This window comes from Heloderma suspectum, chromosome 4, assembly GCF_057233095.1.
Source record: "Heloderma suspectum isolate Gila_16-S chromosome 4, 16-S_ref, whole genome shotgun sequence".
Taxonomy (NCBI): Eukaryota; Metazoa; Chordata; class Lepidosauria; order Squamata; family Helodermatidae; genus Heloderma; species Heloderma suspectum.
The window spans coordinates 254,068,424-254,086,487 of NC_139461.1; the positions used below are offsets into that span (position 1 = coordinate 254,068,424).

The window sequence follows — 18,064 nt, forward strand, 5'->3', positions numbered from 1 at the left end:
AACTCCCATCATTCCTCACCATATACTATGCTGGCTAGGGCTGATGGGAATTGCAGTCCAACAACATCTGGAGAGCAACATGTCCCCCATCCCTGCTCTAAAGAGTGCCTGCTTCCAGCAAGTCTTCAGTTTGATGAACACCAACTTTTGTATTTCCCCAAATCTAAAGTGCCACTGTTGTTGTTGTTTTGTCTGTCCCCATATAAAATGACTTCACAGTGTGTTCTGTAATTGAGCATGACCTACCTAGGCCCTATGAATGCAGGTCAAACTGCAAGGTGTCTCCTCAATAGCAAAGGATGTATCATCCCTCTTTTTAAAAAAAGATTGCGTACGTCTGATGAAGCAAGAATGTTACTTTGGCTGCAATGCTGTCTCCTGGTTTTGGGAGGCCCTTGGGCAAGGTGCCCTCAGTGGGGCCCACCTCGTCCGTGCCCAGTCACTGCTGCCCATTCACTCGCCTTCTCATTCTGGATCCAATCTGCAGAACTGTGCAGAGAAAGAGTACGAGGCAAGTTGAGGATGTTCTATCTCTTCACTTGCCACTGCTTGCATGCTTGGAGAGGGCAAATGAATAGGTGGTGACTGCAGGAGAAGGAGCAGACAGACCAGAAGGCTCTGGGTTTAGCAGTGGGCCCTGCAGGGGTGTGTGCCTCAGCAGGCTAGGTTGGCTAGGGATGATGGAGTTGCAGTACCAAAACATCTGGAGGGCCACAAGTTGCCCTTCCCTGCTTTAAAGGGACACTGAGGATCCAGGGCTTGCAAACCTCTGTTGCTTAGCTCTGTTTTCTCTGATCTTAAAGGGAGACATTTTTCTCCCTCTCTCAAAATACTGGAACCCAGGGTCATCCTATGAAGCTGATTGGTGGGAGATTCAGGACAGATAAAAGGAAGTACTTCTTTACATAGCATGTAGTTAAACTTTGGAATTCGCTTCCACAGGAAACATGGAATGTAGTGATGTGATGTACAGGATGTAGTGATGGCCACCAATTTGGATGGCCTTAAAATGGGGTTGGACAAATACTTGGAGGAAAAGGTTATCAATGGCTACTAGTCTTGATAGCTATGTGCTACCTCCAGTACCAGAGGCAGTGAGCCTATGTACACCAGTTGCTGGGGAACATGGGTGGGAGGGTGCTGTTGCTCTCATGCCCTGCTTGAGGGTTCCTGGTCGACAGCTGGTTGTCCACTGTGTGAACAGAATGCTGGACTAGATGGACCCTTGGTCTGATCTGCCATGGCTCTTCTTACGTTCTGAAAGCACCTCACCTCATCTGAGCCTCCCTGCCTGTTAAATGTGCTGGGAAGGCCTTGCTTAGATTTTCTCTAATTTGTTAGGCAAGAATGGTGGGGATGTAATATAGCCTTTTTTATTGCAGTCAAAATGCTTTGGAATAATTTGTCTAGTGAAACTTGTAAGAGTATGAACTTTTAGGCTTTAAAAATATGAAGTAAAATGTTCAGGAAAGGAAAGGTTCCTCCTGTGCAAGCACCGGGTCATTACTGACCCCTAGAGGGACGCCATTACGCTGGCGTTTTCATGGCAGACTATAGCGGGGTGGTTTGCCATTGCCTTCCCCAGTTGTGACTACCTTTCCCCCAGCAAGCTGGGTACTCATTTTACTGACCTCGGGAGGATGGAGGGCTGAGTCGATCTGAGCTGGCTACCCGAGACCCGGCTTCCGCTGGGATCGAACTCAGGTCATGGGGAGAGTTTCGGTTGCAATACTGCCACCTACCACTCTGCGCCACACAGGCTTTTAATGATTGTGATTTTGTTGACTGGCTTTATACTAGTTTTACTAGTATAAACAGACATACTTTGCCATGAAAATTAGTTTTGAGTAAACATGGATAGAGTGGGCTGCAGGACTGTATATTTTAGAAGATGTTGAGATGTTTTTACTTTTAATGATTTTCCCTCTTTTATTATTTGTTAGCTGGCTTGAGTATAGAATGTAAGGTATACATGTTAAATAATTAAATAAATTTCAACTGCCTGTCATTTCTATCACTGCTGTTCTACACTCGTTCTAATCCTTCTCCCCAACAAATTCCTCTTTTCTCTTCTCTGGACACATGACTGAAGCTGCAATCCTAAACACATTTACAAGGGAATAAGTCCTATTGAACACAGTGGGACTTACATCTGAGTCAGTATGCATAGGATTTCCCTTTAAGACTGCAGTTCTTGGCCTGGGTGTAACCCCCAGTGAACTTAATGGGACTTATCGCAAAGTAAACATGCACGGGACTATGTTGTAAACTTGCCACATTCTTTGAACAGCCCAGCCTCTGCCCTGCATTATACAACAGCCCCTGCTTAGCTATTTGTCCTTGGGCAGAAAGGATCTTCTATGATCTACAAAAAGACTATCATCCAGAGACCTATCACCAGGGGACCACAGTCCCTCCACTGCCATCTCCTGATATCCTGGGCAGAGGTAGCTTAGCTGTGGTGATTCATGCTCTAATAAACTCTAATTAGGATTATTGTAATGTGCTTATGTGCCCTTGAAAATAAATTGGAAATTACAACTGGTATAAAATGCAACTCTTAGGGATCAGATAACACCAGTCCTGAAAGAGCTGGATGCATTAGTTGCCTATCTCTTTCTGGCTAGAATTCAAGGTGCTGGTGTTGACCTACAAAGCCCTAAATGACTTGGGACCCAGGTATCTGAAGGAACGCCACTCCCTGTACCAGCCTGTCCATACTCCTGGATCTGGGGGTGAAGTGAGGGGACACCCATCTCATTATCCTACTATTAAAAATACTTCAGGTGGTGACACATGATAGGGCCTTCTCTGTGGTGGTGCTCCAACTTTGGAATGCCCTCCCCCAGAGGTATGTCTCATGAGAACTTTATTGATATTTCAATGCCAGGCTAGAAACCATCTTTTTACCTGGACATTTACACGTAGTTAGTTGATGCTGCAATTAATTCTTGCTGTTAACGGTTTTATTGGTTTTATTATATGCTTATGTATTGTATTTTACTGATTTATTGTTATTTTAATATTGCTGTTACAGCCTGGGATTTTTATGAAGGCTGGGATGTAAACAGAATGAAACAAACAAACAAATATTCTCACATGGTGCAAGAGTAGCCCCAGCAGTAAAATAAAATAAAAAGAAAGAAAGAAAGAAAGAAAGAAAGAGGGTAAATGGATTGGGCTGGGAGATGAGGATGGGCTGAGCCGGGTAGTGGATGAAAAGAAAGATGATACTAAATATTATATTATATTCTTTATATTCTTTTAAACTGTTGAGCATTTTATATCCTAACATTTTAATATGTGCCTGGGAGGACTATTGGGCAACTCAGGGGGTCGGGGAGGTGCCACCATAACTGTGGTCACGGGCAGGGGGAGGTATGGCATTGGGGGATTAACAGGCCAGCTGAGGAGAATTGGGGCTAGACACCTTACAGCTGTCCCCTCTTCTGGTTCTTCCCCCAAACTGATGGTTCCTGGCAGCCTTACCAGTCTGCCCTCGGGTCTGGTGGTGCTGCTGCTGAATGCCAGGTCGGCCCAAAATAAAATCTCTCTCATCCATGATTTGATTGTGGATGAGGGGGCTGACCTGGCATGTATTACTGAGACCTGGGTGGGGGAACTGGGAGGGGTCACTGTCTCCCAGCTGTGCCCTCCTGGGTACTCGGTGCAGCACCAACACCGACTTGAGGGTCGGGGAGGGGGGGTTGCCGTGGTCTATAGGAATTCAATCTCCCTCTCCAGGCTTCCTGCTCATTCGAGTGCAGATCTTGAGTGTTTGTACCTTGTGTTGGGTACCCGGGACAGATTAGGGATTCTGTTGGTGTACCACCCACCCCGCTGCCCATCAGACTCCCTGCCTGAGCTGACGGAGGTGGTCTCGGACTTGGTGTTGAGGACCCCTAGGATGATGGTCCTGGGGGATCTCAACTTCCATGCCGAGGCCGCTGTATCCGGGGCGGCTCAGGACTTCATGGCCGCTATGACAACCATGGGGCTGTCCCAACATGTCATTGGCCCAACGCATATAAAAGGACACATGCTTGATCTGGTTTTCTCGACTGGGCAGGAGGACGGTGATCTGAAAGTGGAGGAATTAACATCTGTCCCTTTGTCATGGTCAGATCACTTCCTGCTGAGGTTTAGACTTCTGGTGGCCTTTCCCCTCTGCAAGGGTGGGGAACCTATTAAAATGGTCTGCCCCCGGAGATTAATGGATTCCGATGGATTCCAGAGGGTTCTGGGGGATTTTCCTGCTGGTATGGCTGGTGCTCCTATCGAAGCCCAGGTTGCTCTGTGGAATGCAGAGATGACTCGGGCGGTTGACACGATCGCGCCCAAGCACCCTCTCCCTCTGAGCAGAGCCCGGCCAGCTCCTTGGTATACACCTGAGCTGAGGGCAATGAAGCAAGAGGGGAGACGGCTAGAACGCAGGTGGAGGAAAACTCGTGCTGAGTCTGACCGAACACAGGTATGAGCCCACTATCGAGCCTACTCTGTGGCGGTGAGGGTGGCAAAGAGGCAGTTCTTTTCCACCAGCATTGCATCTTCTCAGTGTCGTCCAGCGGAGCTTTTCCGAGTGGTTCGCGGCCTGTTACATTCTGGGCCAGGGAGAGAGATGGTTGAACCCTCGGTAGCACGCTGTGACAAGTTTGCACGGCACTTTGAGGATAAAGTCGCTCAGATTCGTCATGAATTGGACACCACCATTAATGCAGTTCCATTGGTAGAGGCGTTCAGAGCACCATCTGGTCCAGTTTTATTGGATGAGTTTCAATTACTGAGGCCTGAGGATGTGGACAAGGTGCTTGGCCAAGTCCGATCGACCACTTGTGTGCTTGACCCTTGCCCTTCATGGCTTATTAAATCAAACAAGGAGGGGTTGTCCGGCTGGGTCCAGGAGGTTGTAAATTCCTCCTTGAGAGAGGGAGTGGTGCCTGCCACTTTAAAAGAGGCGGTAATTAGACCACTCCTGAAAAAGCCTAACCTGGACCCAGAGGATGTTAACAATTATAGGCCAGTGGCCAACATCCCCTTCCTGGGCAAGGTGCTTGAGCAGGTGGTTGTAGGACAGCTCCAGGCACTGTTGAATGAAACGGATTATCTAGATCCATTTCAATCAGGCTTCAGGCCTGTTTTTGGAACGGAAACTGCCTTGGTTGCCCTGTGGGATGACCTCTGCCAGGAGAGGGACAGGGGGAGTGTGACCCTGTTGATTCTCCTGGACCTCTCAGCGGCTTTCGATACCATCGACCATGGTATCCTTCTGGATAGGTTGTCTGGTTTAGGAGTTGGAGGCACTGCACTACAGTGGTTCCGCTCCTACTTGGATGGCCGATTCCAGAAGGTGGTGCTGGGGGATTATTGCTCTGTGCCATGGCAATTGTGCCATGGGGTTCCACAGGGCTCTATTTTATCCCCCATGCTGTTTAACATCTACATGAAACCGCTGGGTGAGGTTATCTGGAGGTGTGGGCTAAGGTGCCATCAATATGCAGATGACACCCAGCTCTACCTCTCTTTCTCATCAAAACCAGGTGAGGCAGTGGCTGTTCTGAATCAGTGCCTGGGCACGGTAATGGACTGGATGAGGGCCAATAAACTGAAACTCAATCCAGACAAGACGGAGGTACTGTTAGTGGGTGGTTCGTCTGCCCGGCTAGGTGATATTCAACCTGTTCTGGAGGGGGTTGCACTCCCCCTAAAGGATAGGTTCATAGTTTGGGGGTGCTCTTGGATCCAGAACTGTCACTTGAGGCACAGGTGAACTCAGTGGCACGGAGAACTTTTTATCAGCTTAGGCTGGTATACTAACTACGCCCTTATCTGGACAGAGATAGCCTAGCTACAGTTATCCATGCTCTGATAACTTCTCGTCTGGATTACTGCAATGCGTTATATGTGGGGCTGCCTTTGAAAACGGTCCGGAAACTTCAGCTGGTCCAAAATAGGGCAGCAAGATTGTTAACAGGGACTGGCCTGCGAGCTCATATTACGCCAGTACTTTTCCAGCTGCACTGGCTACCAGTCCATTTCCGGGCCCGATTCAAAGTGCTGGTGTTAACATTCAAAGCCTTTAACGGCTTGGGGCCAGGTTACCTGAGGGATTGCCTCCTCCCATATGTGCCTGCCCGGACCTTAAGATCATCATCAGCGGCCCTTCTCCGTGAGCCCCTGCCAAAGGAAGTGAGGCGGGTGGCTACTAGGAGGAGGGCTTTTTCTGCTGTGGCACCCCGGCTCTGGAATGAGCTCCCTAGTGAGGTTCGCCTGGCGCCTGCATTGTATTCCTTTTGGCGGCAGGTGAAGACCTTTTTATTTTCCCAGGCATTTTAGCTTTCTAAATTTTTATCTTTGCTGTTTTAAATCTGTATTTTAAACTCCTGCACTGCTGCTAGATTTTATTGTGGTTGTATTGTTATATTGTGGTTTTAATATTCTACATATTTTAAATTGTTTTATCGTGTGTTTGGTTTTTAATTTTGGTGAACCGCCCAGAAAGCTTCAGCTATTGGGCGGTTTAGAAATTAAATAAATAAATAAATAAAGGGGCAGGGAATGAATCAGGGATCTTTAAACAAATATTCTCTTGCTGGATAGTGCTGCAGACACAGTAAATTTAGATTGACATTGCTGGGTAGTGAATGCCATCTCATAGGATTGTGATAATACATGAAATCAAAATTGTAAAGTATTTTGTACTTTACACTGAAAAAAAAAGCTACAGAAATTAATGAATATGAACTTGAGCACACTCCGGGAGAGAGCACAGGACAGGAAGGCCTGGCGTGCTATGGTCCATGGGTCACGAAGAATCGGACACGACTGAACGACTGAACAACAACAATATCACCACTTGTGCTTTTTGAATATTATATGTGAAAACATATAATTAAATGTGATGGTGAGGTCCTTTGAACACCTTAAGTTCCATATCCATAGCAATGGACTCCAACCTGGAATGTGTACATTTTTAGAAAGGTGTGACAGTAAAAGAAGGAACTCAGATGGGCCACTATAAATTGAAATATGCAAGTATTTCCATGGGGAAAAGTAGTGAAAAACACATTTTCTGTAGAAGCATGGAAAAATGGAGGATGAGCACCACTTCTTTCCCAAATTGAAACAGACCTCTGCAGCAACAGGCTGTCCCCAAAAGCCTTTTTCATCCAGACCACTATTGTAAATTTCTCCTTGTTGCTTTCGCCTGCCTGGTTGTTACTTACACATGTGTGGGTCTCCTTGAGCTCCAGGCATATCACTTTAGAGGTAGTCACTTCCTTGATATTCATGCATTTGATGTTGGGCTAAAAAAGAAAGGATGAAAGAAAAATGTAATTGTGTCAAGAGGACCAGATGATCTCCTATGTCTAGTGTACTTTACTTTACTTTACTTTACTTTACTTTACTTTACTTTACTTTACTTTACTTTACTTTACTTTACTTGCCACATCTGCCCAGCTCTGACACTGAGTCAGCCATTCAAAGCCTGGACCAGGCAGGGGAAGGCAGCCAGGACATCAAACAGAGGCAGGTGGGCCAACTTACCACCTTACTGGCCCTGCCTGGGACTGTGTTGCTGCCAGTGAGAAGCCACCCCCCTGACTGGAGCAGAAGAGGGAAAGAAAAAACTCCCCTGGGCTAATTATGGCTGATTCCAGCCGGCTGGGCCCAAGCTCCCTGGGAAGGCTCTTATCTGCCCAGCTCTGATGCAGGGAAGCAGCACCCTGGTGGCGTTGCCGCCACCCTTTGGGGGGTAACCCTCTGGGAGAGACGCAAGGACAAGGGCCACCCAGCCCCCTAACACTGGGTTGCCTGGTTCTTGTGGCTTCTATGTGTGGGTGTTGGTTGTTGTTTTTTGTTTGTTTTGTGTCTGTTTTGCTTAGGATCCTGTTATGTGCCTGGGTGAGAGGATATATGGCCAAGTTGGGGCACTTGAGGGCCCCCCAGTTAGTGTGATTATGGGTCAAGGGAGATATGGCATTGAGAGGAGGGCTAGCCAGGTTAGGGGAACACAGCCCAGACAGTTAACGGCTGTGCCATGTTCAGGCCCTTCCCCCAACTGCAGGCATGGTGGTTGGTTGCCCTATCAGCCTGCCCTTGGGTCTCCCGATGCTGCTTTTAAATGCCAGATTGGTTCAAAGTAAGACCTCCCGCATCCATGACTTAATAGTGGATGAGGCGACTGATCTGGCATGTATAACACAGACCTGGTTGGGTGAGCGGGGAGGAGTTAGTCTCTCCCAACTCTGCCCACCGGGGTACTTGGTTCAGCATCAGGGAAGATCTGAGGGCCGGGGGCGGGGTTGCTGTGGTCTATAGGAATTCCATCTCCCTCTGCAGGGACAGTCCCTGGCCATGTGACTGTGTCTGGCGTGTTTGCACCTTGTGTTGGGCCACTGGGACAGATTGGGGACTCTGTTGGTGTACCACCCACCCTGCTGCTCAACACACTCCCTATCTGAGCTGATGGAGGTAGTCTCTGGTGTACTGTTGTGATCCTCCAGACTGTTGGTTCTGGGGGATGTCAACATTCGTGCTGAGGGCACCTTGTCTTGGGTGGCTCAGGATTTCATGGCCTCCATGATGACCATGGGACTGTCCCAACATGTCATCGGCCCAACGCATGTAGCGGGGGCATACTCTAGACTTGTTTTTCGCAACTAGACATGGAGATGGTGGTCTGAAGGTGGAGGACTTTGCATCAGTCCCCTTGTCATGGTCAGATCATTACCTGCTGAAGTTTAGACTTGCAGCAGCTTTTCCCCTCTGCAAGGGTGGGGGACCTATTAAGATGGTCAGCCCCTGGGGGCTAATGGATCCGGATGGTTTCCAGAGGACTCTGGGGAGGTTTCCACCTGAAATGGCGGGCTCTCCTGTCAAAACTCTGGTTGATCTATGGAATGCAGAAATGACCCAGGCAGATGATATGATTGCTCCTGGGCACCCTCTCCTGAGTAGAGCTCGAACTGATCCAGGGTATACCCCAGAGCTAAGAGTGATGAAACAAAATAGGAGATGGCTTGAGTACAGATAGAGAAGAACTCCTAGTGGATGCAATTGAATGCTGGTATGTGCCTATGGTAAAGTATATTCAGGGGCAGTGAGGGCTGCAAAAAACCCATCATCTTGCTGCCTCTGTTGAATCTTCTTTTTGCTGCCCAGAGGAGCTTTTCTGAGTTGTCCAGGGGCTATTACATGCCAGCCCTAAGGACACTGTAGATCCCTCTGAGGCCTGCTGTAATGTATTTGCTAGGGACTTCCAGGATAAGATCTCTTACATCCACTGGGACTTAGACTCCAGTGTTATAGCAGGTGAATCTGGTGAGATATCCAGAGCACAGCCTTGTCCTGTTCTTCTGGATGAGTTTCAGTTGGTCCAGCTCGAGGACGTTGACAAGGTGCTTGGACAGGTTCATGCAACCACTTCCGTACAGGATCCTTGCCCCTCTTGGTTGATAAAAACCTGCAGGGAAGGAACAGCGGGCTGGGCCAGGGAGGTAATTAATGCCTCCTGCAAGAGGGAGTAGTCCTGGGCTGCCTCAAAGAGGCGGTAGTGAGACCACTCCTAAAGAAACCCTCCCTGGACCCAGAAAATCTTAGTAATTTAGGCCAGTAGCAAATGTTCCTTTCCTGGGTAAGGTTCTTGAGCGGGTGGTTGTCAACTTGCTCCAGACATCCTTGGATGAGACTGATTATCTAGATCCATTTCAGTCGGGGTTCAGGCCAGGTTTTGGCATGGAAACAGCCTTGGTCACCCTGTATGATGACTTATGTTGGGAGAGAGATAGGGGGAGTGTGACCTTGTTGATTCTCCTTGATCTCTCGGTGGCTTTTGATACCATTGACCATGGTATCCTTCTGGGATGATTGTCTGACCTGGGAGTGGGAGGCACTGAATTGCAGTGGTTTCGCTCCTACTTGGATGGTCGGCTCCAGAAGGTGGTGCTTGGGAAATATTGCTTGGCCCTGTGGATTCTCCTGTATGGGGTTCCACAGGGGTCAATTCTGTCCCCCATTCTATTTAACATCTACACGAAACCATTGAGTGCAGTCATCCGTAGTTTTGGGGCATGTTGTCATCAGTACACTGATGACAAGCAGCTCTATTTCTCCTTTTCATCTTCTTCAGGTGAGGCTGTGGATGTGCTAAATCAATGCCTGGCTGCAACAATGGACTGGATGAGAGCTTATAAACTGAAACTCAGTCCAGACAAGACTGAGATGCTGTTGGTGGGTGGTTCTTCTGACTGGACGGAGGGTGTTCAACTGTGTTCTGGATGGGGGTGCACTCCCCCTGAAGGAGCAGATTTGTAGCTTGGGGGTTCTCTTTGAGACATCTTTGTCACTTGAGGCTCAGGTGGCCTCAGTGGCATGGAATACCTTCTACCGACTTCGGTTGGTGGCCCAGCTACACCCCTATCTGTACAGGAATAACCTGGCTGTCTATGCTCTGGTAATCTCCAGGTTAGATTACTGCAATGCACTCTACGTGGGGCTGCCTTTGAAGATGGTTCAGAAACTGCAGCTTGTGCAAAATGCGTCGCCAGATTGGCCGTGCAAAAATGTGGCATCAGAAGGTCCGAACATATAAGACCAACTGTGGCCTGCTTGCACTGGCTGCCTGTATGTTTCCGAGCCCGATTCAAGGTGCTGGTTTTAACCTATAAAGCCTTACATGGCTTGGGACCACAATACCAGATGGAGCACCTCTCCCGCCACGAACCTACCCATATACTATGTTCAACATCTAAGGCCCTCCTCTGGCTGCCTACACTGAGGGAAGCTTGGAGGATGGCAACAAGGGAGAGGGCCTTTTCGGTGGTGGCCCCCAAATTGTGGAATGATCTCCCTGACAAGGCCTGCCTGGCGCCAACATTGTTATCTTTTTGGTGCTAGGTTAAGACCTTTCTCTTCTCCCAGGCATTTGGCAGTATATGATAAGTGTTTAATTGATCCTGGAATGTCTTATGTTTATGATTGTTTGCTTTTGAGATTGTTTGTTCGAAGTTGTTTTAGATATATGTTTCTTTTGTGTATATTGTCTGTTCATGTGTTTTTACGTAAATGGTTTTTAATCTCTGTATATTGTATTTTTAATGTTTTTAATCTTTGTAAACCACCCAGAGAGCTCTGGCTATTGGGCGGCATAGAAATGTAATTAATAAATTAAAAAAATTAAATTTGTATGGCCACCCATACAATGTTCTGTGAGCCACAGAACAAAGAATAAAATAAAATATTAAAATACAAAATGCAATAATTAAAATGCAACAACAAAGGCAATGAACGCAACATTAAAAATGTTCCTTTCTAGCAGAGAAAAATAAAACCTTATTTGCAGCTCAGTTGATTAAAATAAAGCACAGCTCAACCTTTGGGAGTTTATATGTTTTTTAATTGAAGTTATTTTGCCTGGGTGAATAAAAATGAACATGGTGCTGAAAATACCATAAAGAAGATACCAGGCGAGCTTCGGGGGTGGGGCTGCTATTCCATAGGTGCCACCACTAAGAAGGCCCTCTCCCTAGTAGCCATGTGCCTGACCTTACTTGGTGGGGGCACACTGAGCAGAGCCTCTGGAGATAATCTTAAGGTTGGAGTATGAGGGAAAAGATGATCTTTCAGAGAGCCAGTGCAGCTGATAAAAGCACTGTTGAAAAACATCCAGTCCAAGTTAGTAATCTTGCGGCCCCATACCGTTAGAAACCTTTCAGCTTTGTATTCCCATAGAGATGTTACAAAAGGGCACACCATCCAACCAGCCCTAATTTTGGTAGCGCCATCCCAGGTGAACCAACCCCATTCCACAGCTTCTACTTGTTTCATTCAGCTGGTAAGGCAGATACTGCAGTGCTCAAAATTCTCTGAATGGGGAATCTCCATATGCTGCCATCAGGCAAATAAGCATTCATATGGTGAGAAACTTGATTAGTGATCTGTAATAGGGAAGCAAAGCCCAAGAGATCAGCTGACCTGGAAATTCATCCACTAGAGATAATAGCTGGGGCTGTGCTGAAGATACAGATTCATTTTTGGCATGTCAGGAAGGCTTTATATGGCAAAGGGAAATACCCCCTCCCCAATATACCTGCCTATTTTGCACAAGTTCAGAACATCTTCATAATCCTAATTGGCAGTTGTTGTGCATCGTTTTTTAAAAGGTCTTTAAAAGTGAGTTACTACATAGCTAATCTGGTTGGCTATGAGATTATGAGCTTTTCTACACGAGGTATTTATTGTGCGCTCATCATTTACTCATGGTTGTTTATGGATTCTTTAGATGTCGTGACCCTCCAGTTTCATTGCTGTTTTTAAAGCGCACTTTCAATGAGTTTTTTTTCAGAGCAGGAAAAATGTGGTATTATTTGTGAAAGTGAAATAAAACATTTTTTCACTTGTGCATTTGTGCTACTCCACTATACTACAGTGCACCTAGAAGTTATGTAGTGGAAAAGCAGGAAAGGAAACACTTGTTGTGTAGTGCTTGGATCTCAATTCTATTCTCAAATCAAAAGTAGATATAGCAGATTAACAGCTTAGTGTAGAAAAGCCTGACTTCGTGATCCTCCAGTTTCATTTCTGTTTTTTAAGAGCATTTTTCTGGGGCGTGGTTAGAGGGGGAAAATGGAGTATTATTTGTGAAAGTGAACAAAAAGTATCTTCCTACTTGTGTAATTGCATTATTCCACTATAGCACAGTGCCACCTAGAGGTTATGGAGCAGAAAAGCAAGAAAGGAAAAGCTGTTTATGTAGAGCCTGGATCTTAATTCTGAAACCAAAATGAAAGTAGATAGAGCAGATTAACAGCCTCGTGTAGAAAAGCTCTATGTCACTGAGGGCAGACATTACTAATTCAGAGTGAGGGCAATGCCTGTTCAGGAAGCAGTCATTACTCTGAATTAGCTTTCCTAAGATAGGGGGGGGGGAATCTTTTTTTTTTTTTAATAGTGGCACTATAGCACTTCATTGAGGCTATGAAGATGCTCATTCTGGAAGACTGCCACCACTGCATTACCACCTGAATACCAAGTACTGTGGAAACCTGAACATGGGAGGAGGGGAGCAAAGCTGCATGGCCGAACAGGCATGCTATAAACCAGCCTTGACTGGAGAATGCCAGGAGCTGTAGTCCAACACAGCTGGAGGGGACCAGGTCAGGGAAGACTTCTGTAAACACTTAAGAATGACCTGAGGTGAGGTGTGTGCGTGTGGCATCCTCTCAGCCTAAAAAGTCAGGGGACCATAATGGAGTTGACAGACAAACAGAGTATGGAGTTGCAATTTCCAGATATTTTCTAATAGAGGCTGAAATAGTATGTTGACTAATTAGCAGGATGGACTGATTAATGGACTGATCACTGATTTAAAACAAGGCTTCCAATAGTGGGAACTGCTTCGTCTTCCCTGTCATTCCACCCAAACCAGTAATCTAAATTCTTCACATTTCTTACCGTCACATTGGTGTCACTGGTTGTGATAGATGAGCCAGAAGAATTAGGTTCTGTCTGCTTAGTAGAAGCAGATAACAGAAGTGGTGGTGAAGTTATGTTTTGAGCTGTTGTATGGCTGGCAGTACCTGATGTACTCTCCTGTGTTGGAGATGACTGCACTGTTGTATCTGTTGAATTGATTGTGTGTGTGTGTGCTGCAGGGATGCTGGTGCCGTTTGTCTCACTCGTTGAACTTTCCGTTGGGTTTTCTGAAGTTACTAGACAGAAAATGAAAAGCACACAGATACACGTGAATGCCAGAGACATTAAAAAAATCAAACACTACCAGTTACTGGAATGCAATCAGAATTTATTTTAGTAAATGGCATGTGGTTTGTGGCATCTCTCCAGAAGCAAGGTAGATTTGCTTCCCAGTAACCCAAATTTGCTGTCTTCCTCATGGTAAGGCTCCTGAAATCACATTAACTTTAATTGATATAAACTATACAGGAACAGAGGGGCTATAGCCCAGTGGTAGAGCACATGCTTTGTATGCATAAGTTCCTAGATTCATTCTCCTGTTAAAAGGGTAGTTTTGCACGTGAAAGATCTCTGCCCAAGACCATAGAGAGCTGCTGCCAATCAGAATAGATTATGCTGGGTTGCATAGACAAAAAGATTTTGTCAGCCTTCTTCAATCTGAGGCCATACACATATGTTGGACTCCAACCCCATCATCTCTAATGGTCATGATGGCTGGGAATGATGGGAGTTGTAGTGCAACACCAGGTTGGGAAAGGCTGATCTGTCTGGTATGAAGCAAATTCCTGTGTTCAAATGACTGCAGCCTATGAAACCAGTGTAACTGAGACAATAGCAGGTTCCTCAAGTCTAGACTCTAAGGCTTTCAGGTGTCCAGTTCTAAAAAGCCCTAGAATTCTTTTGTCTACAGTTTTGAAGATAAGAGACAACCTAGAGGAGACGCTGGGAAAGCCATGATTGGTTCTCCAGTATTTTTAATTCAAAGAAGTCCTCTGATGTCCCTGTGTTTTCCCCCATGGAACTTCAGGGGAGAGGGAAAACCAGAAAAGGGTGCAGGCTTAAACACTCCCCCATACCACTTCCCTGGTCCACCCCCAACAGCTGCTTTGAACTAAAAAACAACAGCAACCCAAAATAAAATGTGGGAGATCCCATCACAGATCCCTTACTGTCTCATCTAGTTTGGCCAGAGGCCCACTTGGGAGGAGCTTCTTATGTCTTTGTGATTATCAGTAAATAAAAGTGATACAAAGAGGAAGAGGATTGGGGCTGCTTCCAAGTGGGAAACTCCTAGCACTACTAATCATTATTCTTCCACTATAAACTACAAGTGATGCAACTGACTTTTCCCACCATTGAAATTATTCCATTTGTATGTGTGTGTGCGTGTGTGTGTGTGCGTGCATGCTTGCATCTCATCAGGTTCTATCCATACCAATGGGTGTGACTTAGCTATGGATGAGAAAGTTCCAATTTACCTGAGTAGCCATTAAAAAAAAACAAAAAACAGTGGTTTTTAAAAACAACTCAATTTAATTACCACTAAAGCACTTCTGAGAGTGATTGAATGATTACTGCCCAGGAAATGCCAAAAAAGGGCATGTAACCCTTGCTTTGGATTGGAAGTATAGATTGGAAATTTTTCATTAGGAAGAAAAGTTGCTAAAACTATAGTGACTGGAAAAGAAGGTTTTTTAATAAAAGCATTAATTACTGTTATAGTCCTATAACACTCCTTTATTTAAGCACTATTGAATTAATTTTTAAATTAGAATTATAGCTAGAAAATGATTTTAGCACTAATTAAAAGACTAATTAAAAAAACTACAGGGTTTTTAAAAACGTTTTATCATTTTACAGGGTGATAAAATGGTGCCCACCAGAAACTTTAAACTGAAAGTGTATTGGTGATTGGTTCATATATTACTGCACACATGAAAACCATGCCTCTTGGAAAGATGCGAGTAGCAATAAGAACTATCCATAGTACTGAAGACTGAGTTACTGTTCCATTTTTCTTCACACAAATAACATTTTCTATGGTCTGAGAAAAGATGGAAGAAGCTCTAGGAGGGCAACACATTGATGATGATGTTGTGTGGATGCCCCATAAAGGAGGCCAAGTGATTCCATACCAAATGCCTAGTGTGAAAGCCTCCTAGGTATCAAACCACTATCAATGCCCTTTTACCTGGTAATGATGTGGCTTTATTTGTACTGTTAAGAGCTCCCACATCAACCCTCGTACTGGCAATTCCTGTTGCTGTGGAAAGGGGGGTTGTCAGTGGTGGTTTAGTGCTGTGAATGCCCAAAGAAAGAGTTGCTGAAGCTGCCGTTCCATCACCAGAAACTTGATTTTCTGGAAAGGAAAAGAAAAGAAAAGAAACGAGTTTAGAATTCAACAACACAGTAAAAATGATGTCATGTGTAATTACTTTAGTTGTGAAGCACACAACTAATATTTCCCTTCTCCCCCACCCCACCCTTTCATGCTTTACCACTGCTTCTACACTCATGATATGTTGGAGTAAAAATCCAACCTGGATAAAAAAACAAATTCTCTGGGCATGCACAGTTTTTCATTTTGAATTCACTAAGAACATGGCATCATTTACTTGGGAAGAAGCCAGTGGCAGCTGGTGACTCCAGTTCTGGAAGGGTTGTGCTTCCATCCAGTGTTTTAGTACCACGAGCCAAAAACCTAATGATGCTAGCCAAGGTGCTGAATGGTGTTATCCAAGGTGCTGAATCCTATCCCCAAAATGGGTTCACCACCTTGGATAGAACAGTTCAGTATCTTGGATAGCATCATTAGGTTTTTGGCTGGTGGTAAATAAAACACAGCCCTCCCAGAACTGGAGTCACCAGCTGCCACTGGAAGAAGACCATTTTGTTGTAGAAAGAGATAATATATATTTAAAGTAAAATAAATAAATAAATTGAACATCTGTAACCATGTCTGTGCCTGGCCAGCTGCCTCCAAGTATAAAATATTTTTTAAAATAGGAATAACGAAAGGATGCTGCATTGACCAGTGTCAGCGTTGGTGGCCCCAGCATGCTCATGCCAGCCCTGGTACAACAGGCCTGTCTGTTGCTGCCCCCCACCATCTGCCACTCTCTAGGTCTGAGTTAGGCATCCTGGTGCCTATGGGCACCAATTCTTTCTTGGTGCCCACCAAGGTGCGCTCCCCCTCCCTCTTTTTAAAAAATTAATACATTTTCTTACTGGCAACTGGGATTGTTATGAAATAGGTTTCTGTTGGTACTGAAAACTGTGCGTTCAAAGGAGAAGTTTAGTATGTTTTATTTTTTATTTTATTTATTTATTTCATTTCTATACTGCCCAATAGCCGAAGCTCTCTGGGCGGTTCACAAAAATTAAAACCAAAGAGCACACAATAAAACAATACAAAATATATAAAACATTAAAACCACAGTAAACTATACAACCAGAATAAAACCAGAATAAAACCATTTTGTGGTAGTGCCCGGGACAGTTTCTCAAATGTGCCCACTGCTCAAAATAGTTGCCCGCCCCTGCTCTAGCAGGCCGTAGTTGCACCACTGCATGCCTGTCCCAGACTAGGAAACACAGCGTGATCCATCATCTACATGGAGAGGAAACGGTGTGGGGAAGGATGACGTTCTCTGCATACCTTTCTCCCCATGACAATTGTGCTCCCCTAGCTTGCTAAACAGCTGTTTGGCAAGCTGGGCAGAGCGTGATATAACTCAAGAGGAAAGTGCATGGGGATGCCATGTGCCTTCCTCCCATGGACATTCACTCATAGGGGCAAGGGGGTACAACTGCCCCCCCCCGATTCCAGTCATGCTGTCATTCTGAGAGCTGCAACAGTGGCAGCTGTGCTGCACCTGCCCCATCTCTACTTTCAGGCACCAGCCGCAAGGGCAAAACTCAGAACAGGACAGGAGTTCAGTAAACTAAACACGGGAGGGGGAGGGGATGCCCTCGAGTTTAACCAGCGCCTCAAGAGTGCCTCCTCATAAGGCAGAGTAGTAACAGGCAGCAGCACAACCAGGCTCCTCCATGCTGAAGTATGTCTATTCTGATAGCAGCATCAGCACCTTGGGCTGTGCACGCCTGTCTTGTCTATCTCTACTCTTCAGTTCCCTGCAATATGGCCCAGCCGGGGAGGACAGTCAGTGAAACCTGGGGGTGGCAGGGTGGGATATGATTGAGCTCAGTTGAGAGGGGCTGCAATGCAAATGGTAAAACGTTGGCCTGGAAGGGGAGGTGAGGCCGGCTTTCTGGCAAGCCCAGCCAGGCAGTGCTGTGGCTTGTTAGGCCCTCGGTTTGGTAGCCCTCGGTTGTGGAAGCACCTGCCCCATAAAGCAAATGGGCAGTAGTAGCTGCAGTCTAATAAAAAAACAGTCTAAAAATCTAGGAATTTCCTATAGCTGGGTTTGGGCAGTAGTGTGTCTACCAAAACCCAGCAAAGTTAGGATCTTGTTAATAGGTTTTTTTCTGAGTTTATAAACATTTAAAACATTACCTTGACAATGTGTGCAGATAAAGTTCATCATTTTTATACCCATATTGCAGGAGGCAGGGCTGTGGCTGAGAAAGT

General features: G+C 45.7%; 1 protein-coding gene across 1 annotated transcript in view; it reads right to left on the reverse strand.

Moving 5' to 3' along the window:
• CD34 (CD34 molecule) overlaps positions 1–18,064 on the reverse strand; it is a 60,120-nt gene that overhangs the window by 21,426 nt on the left and 20,630 nt on the right. Inside the window, exons 2-4 of the mRNA XM_084853395.1 lie at positions 15,665–15,832; positions 13,453–13,709; positions 7,224–7,304 (exon numbers count right to left, since the gene is read on the reverse strand). Coding sequence (XP_084709521.1) covers positions 7,224–7,304; positions 13,453–13,709; positions 15,665–15,832 — 506 coding nt within the window. The remainder of the gene's footprint in view (positions 1–7,223; positions 7,305–13,452; positions 13,710–15,664; positions 15,833–18,064) is intronic.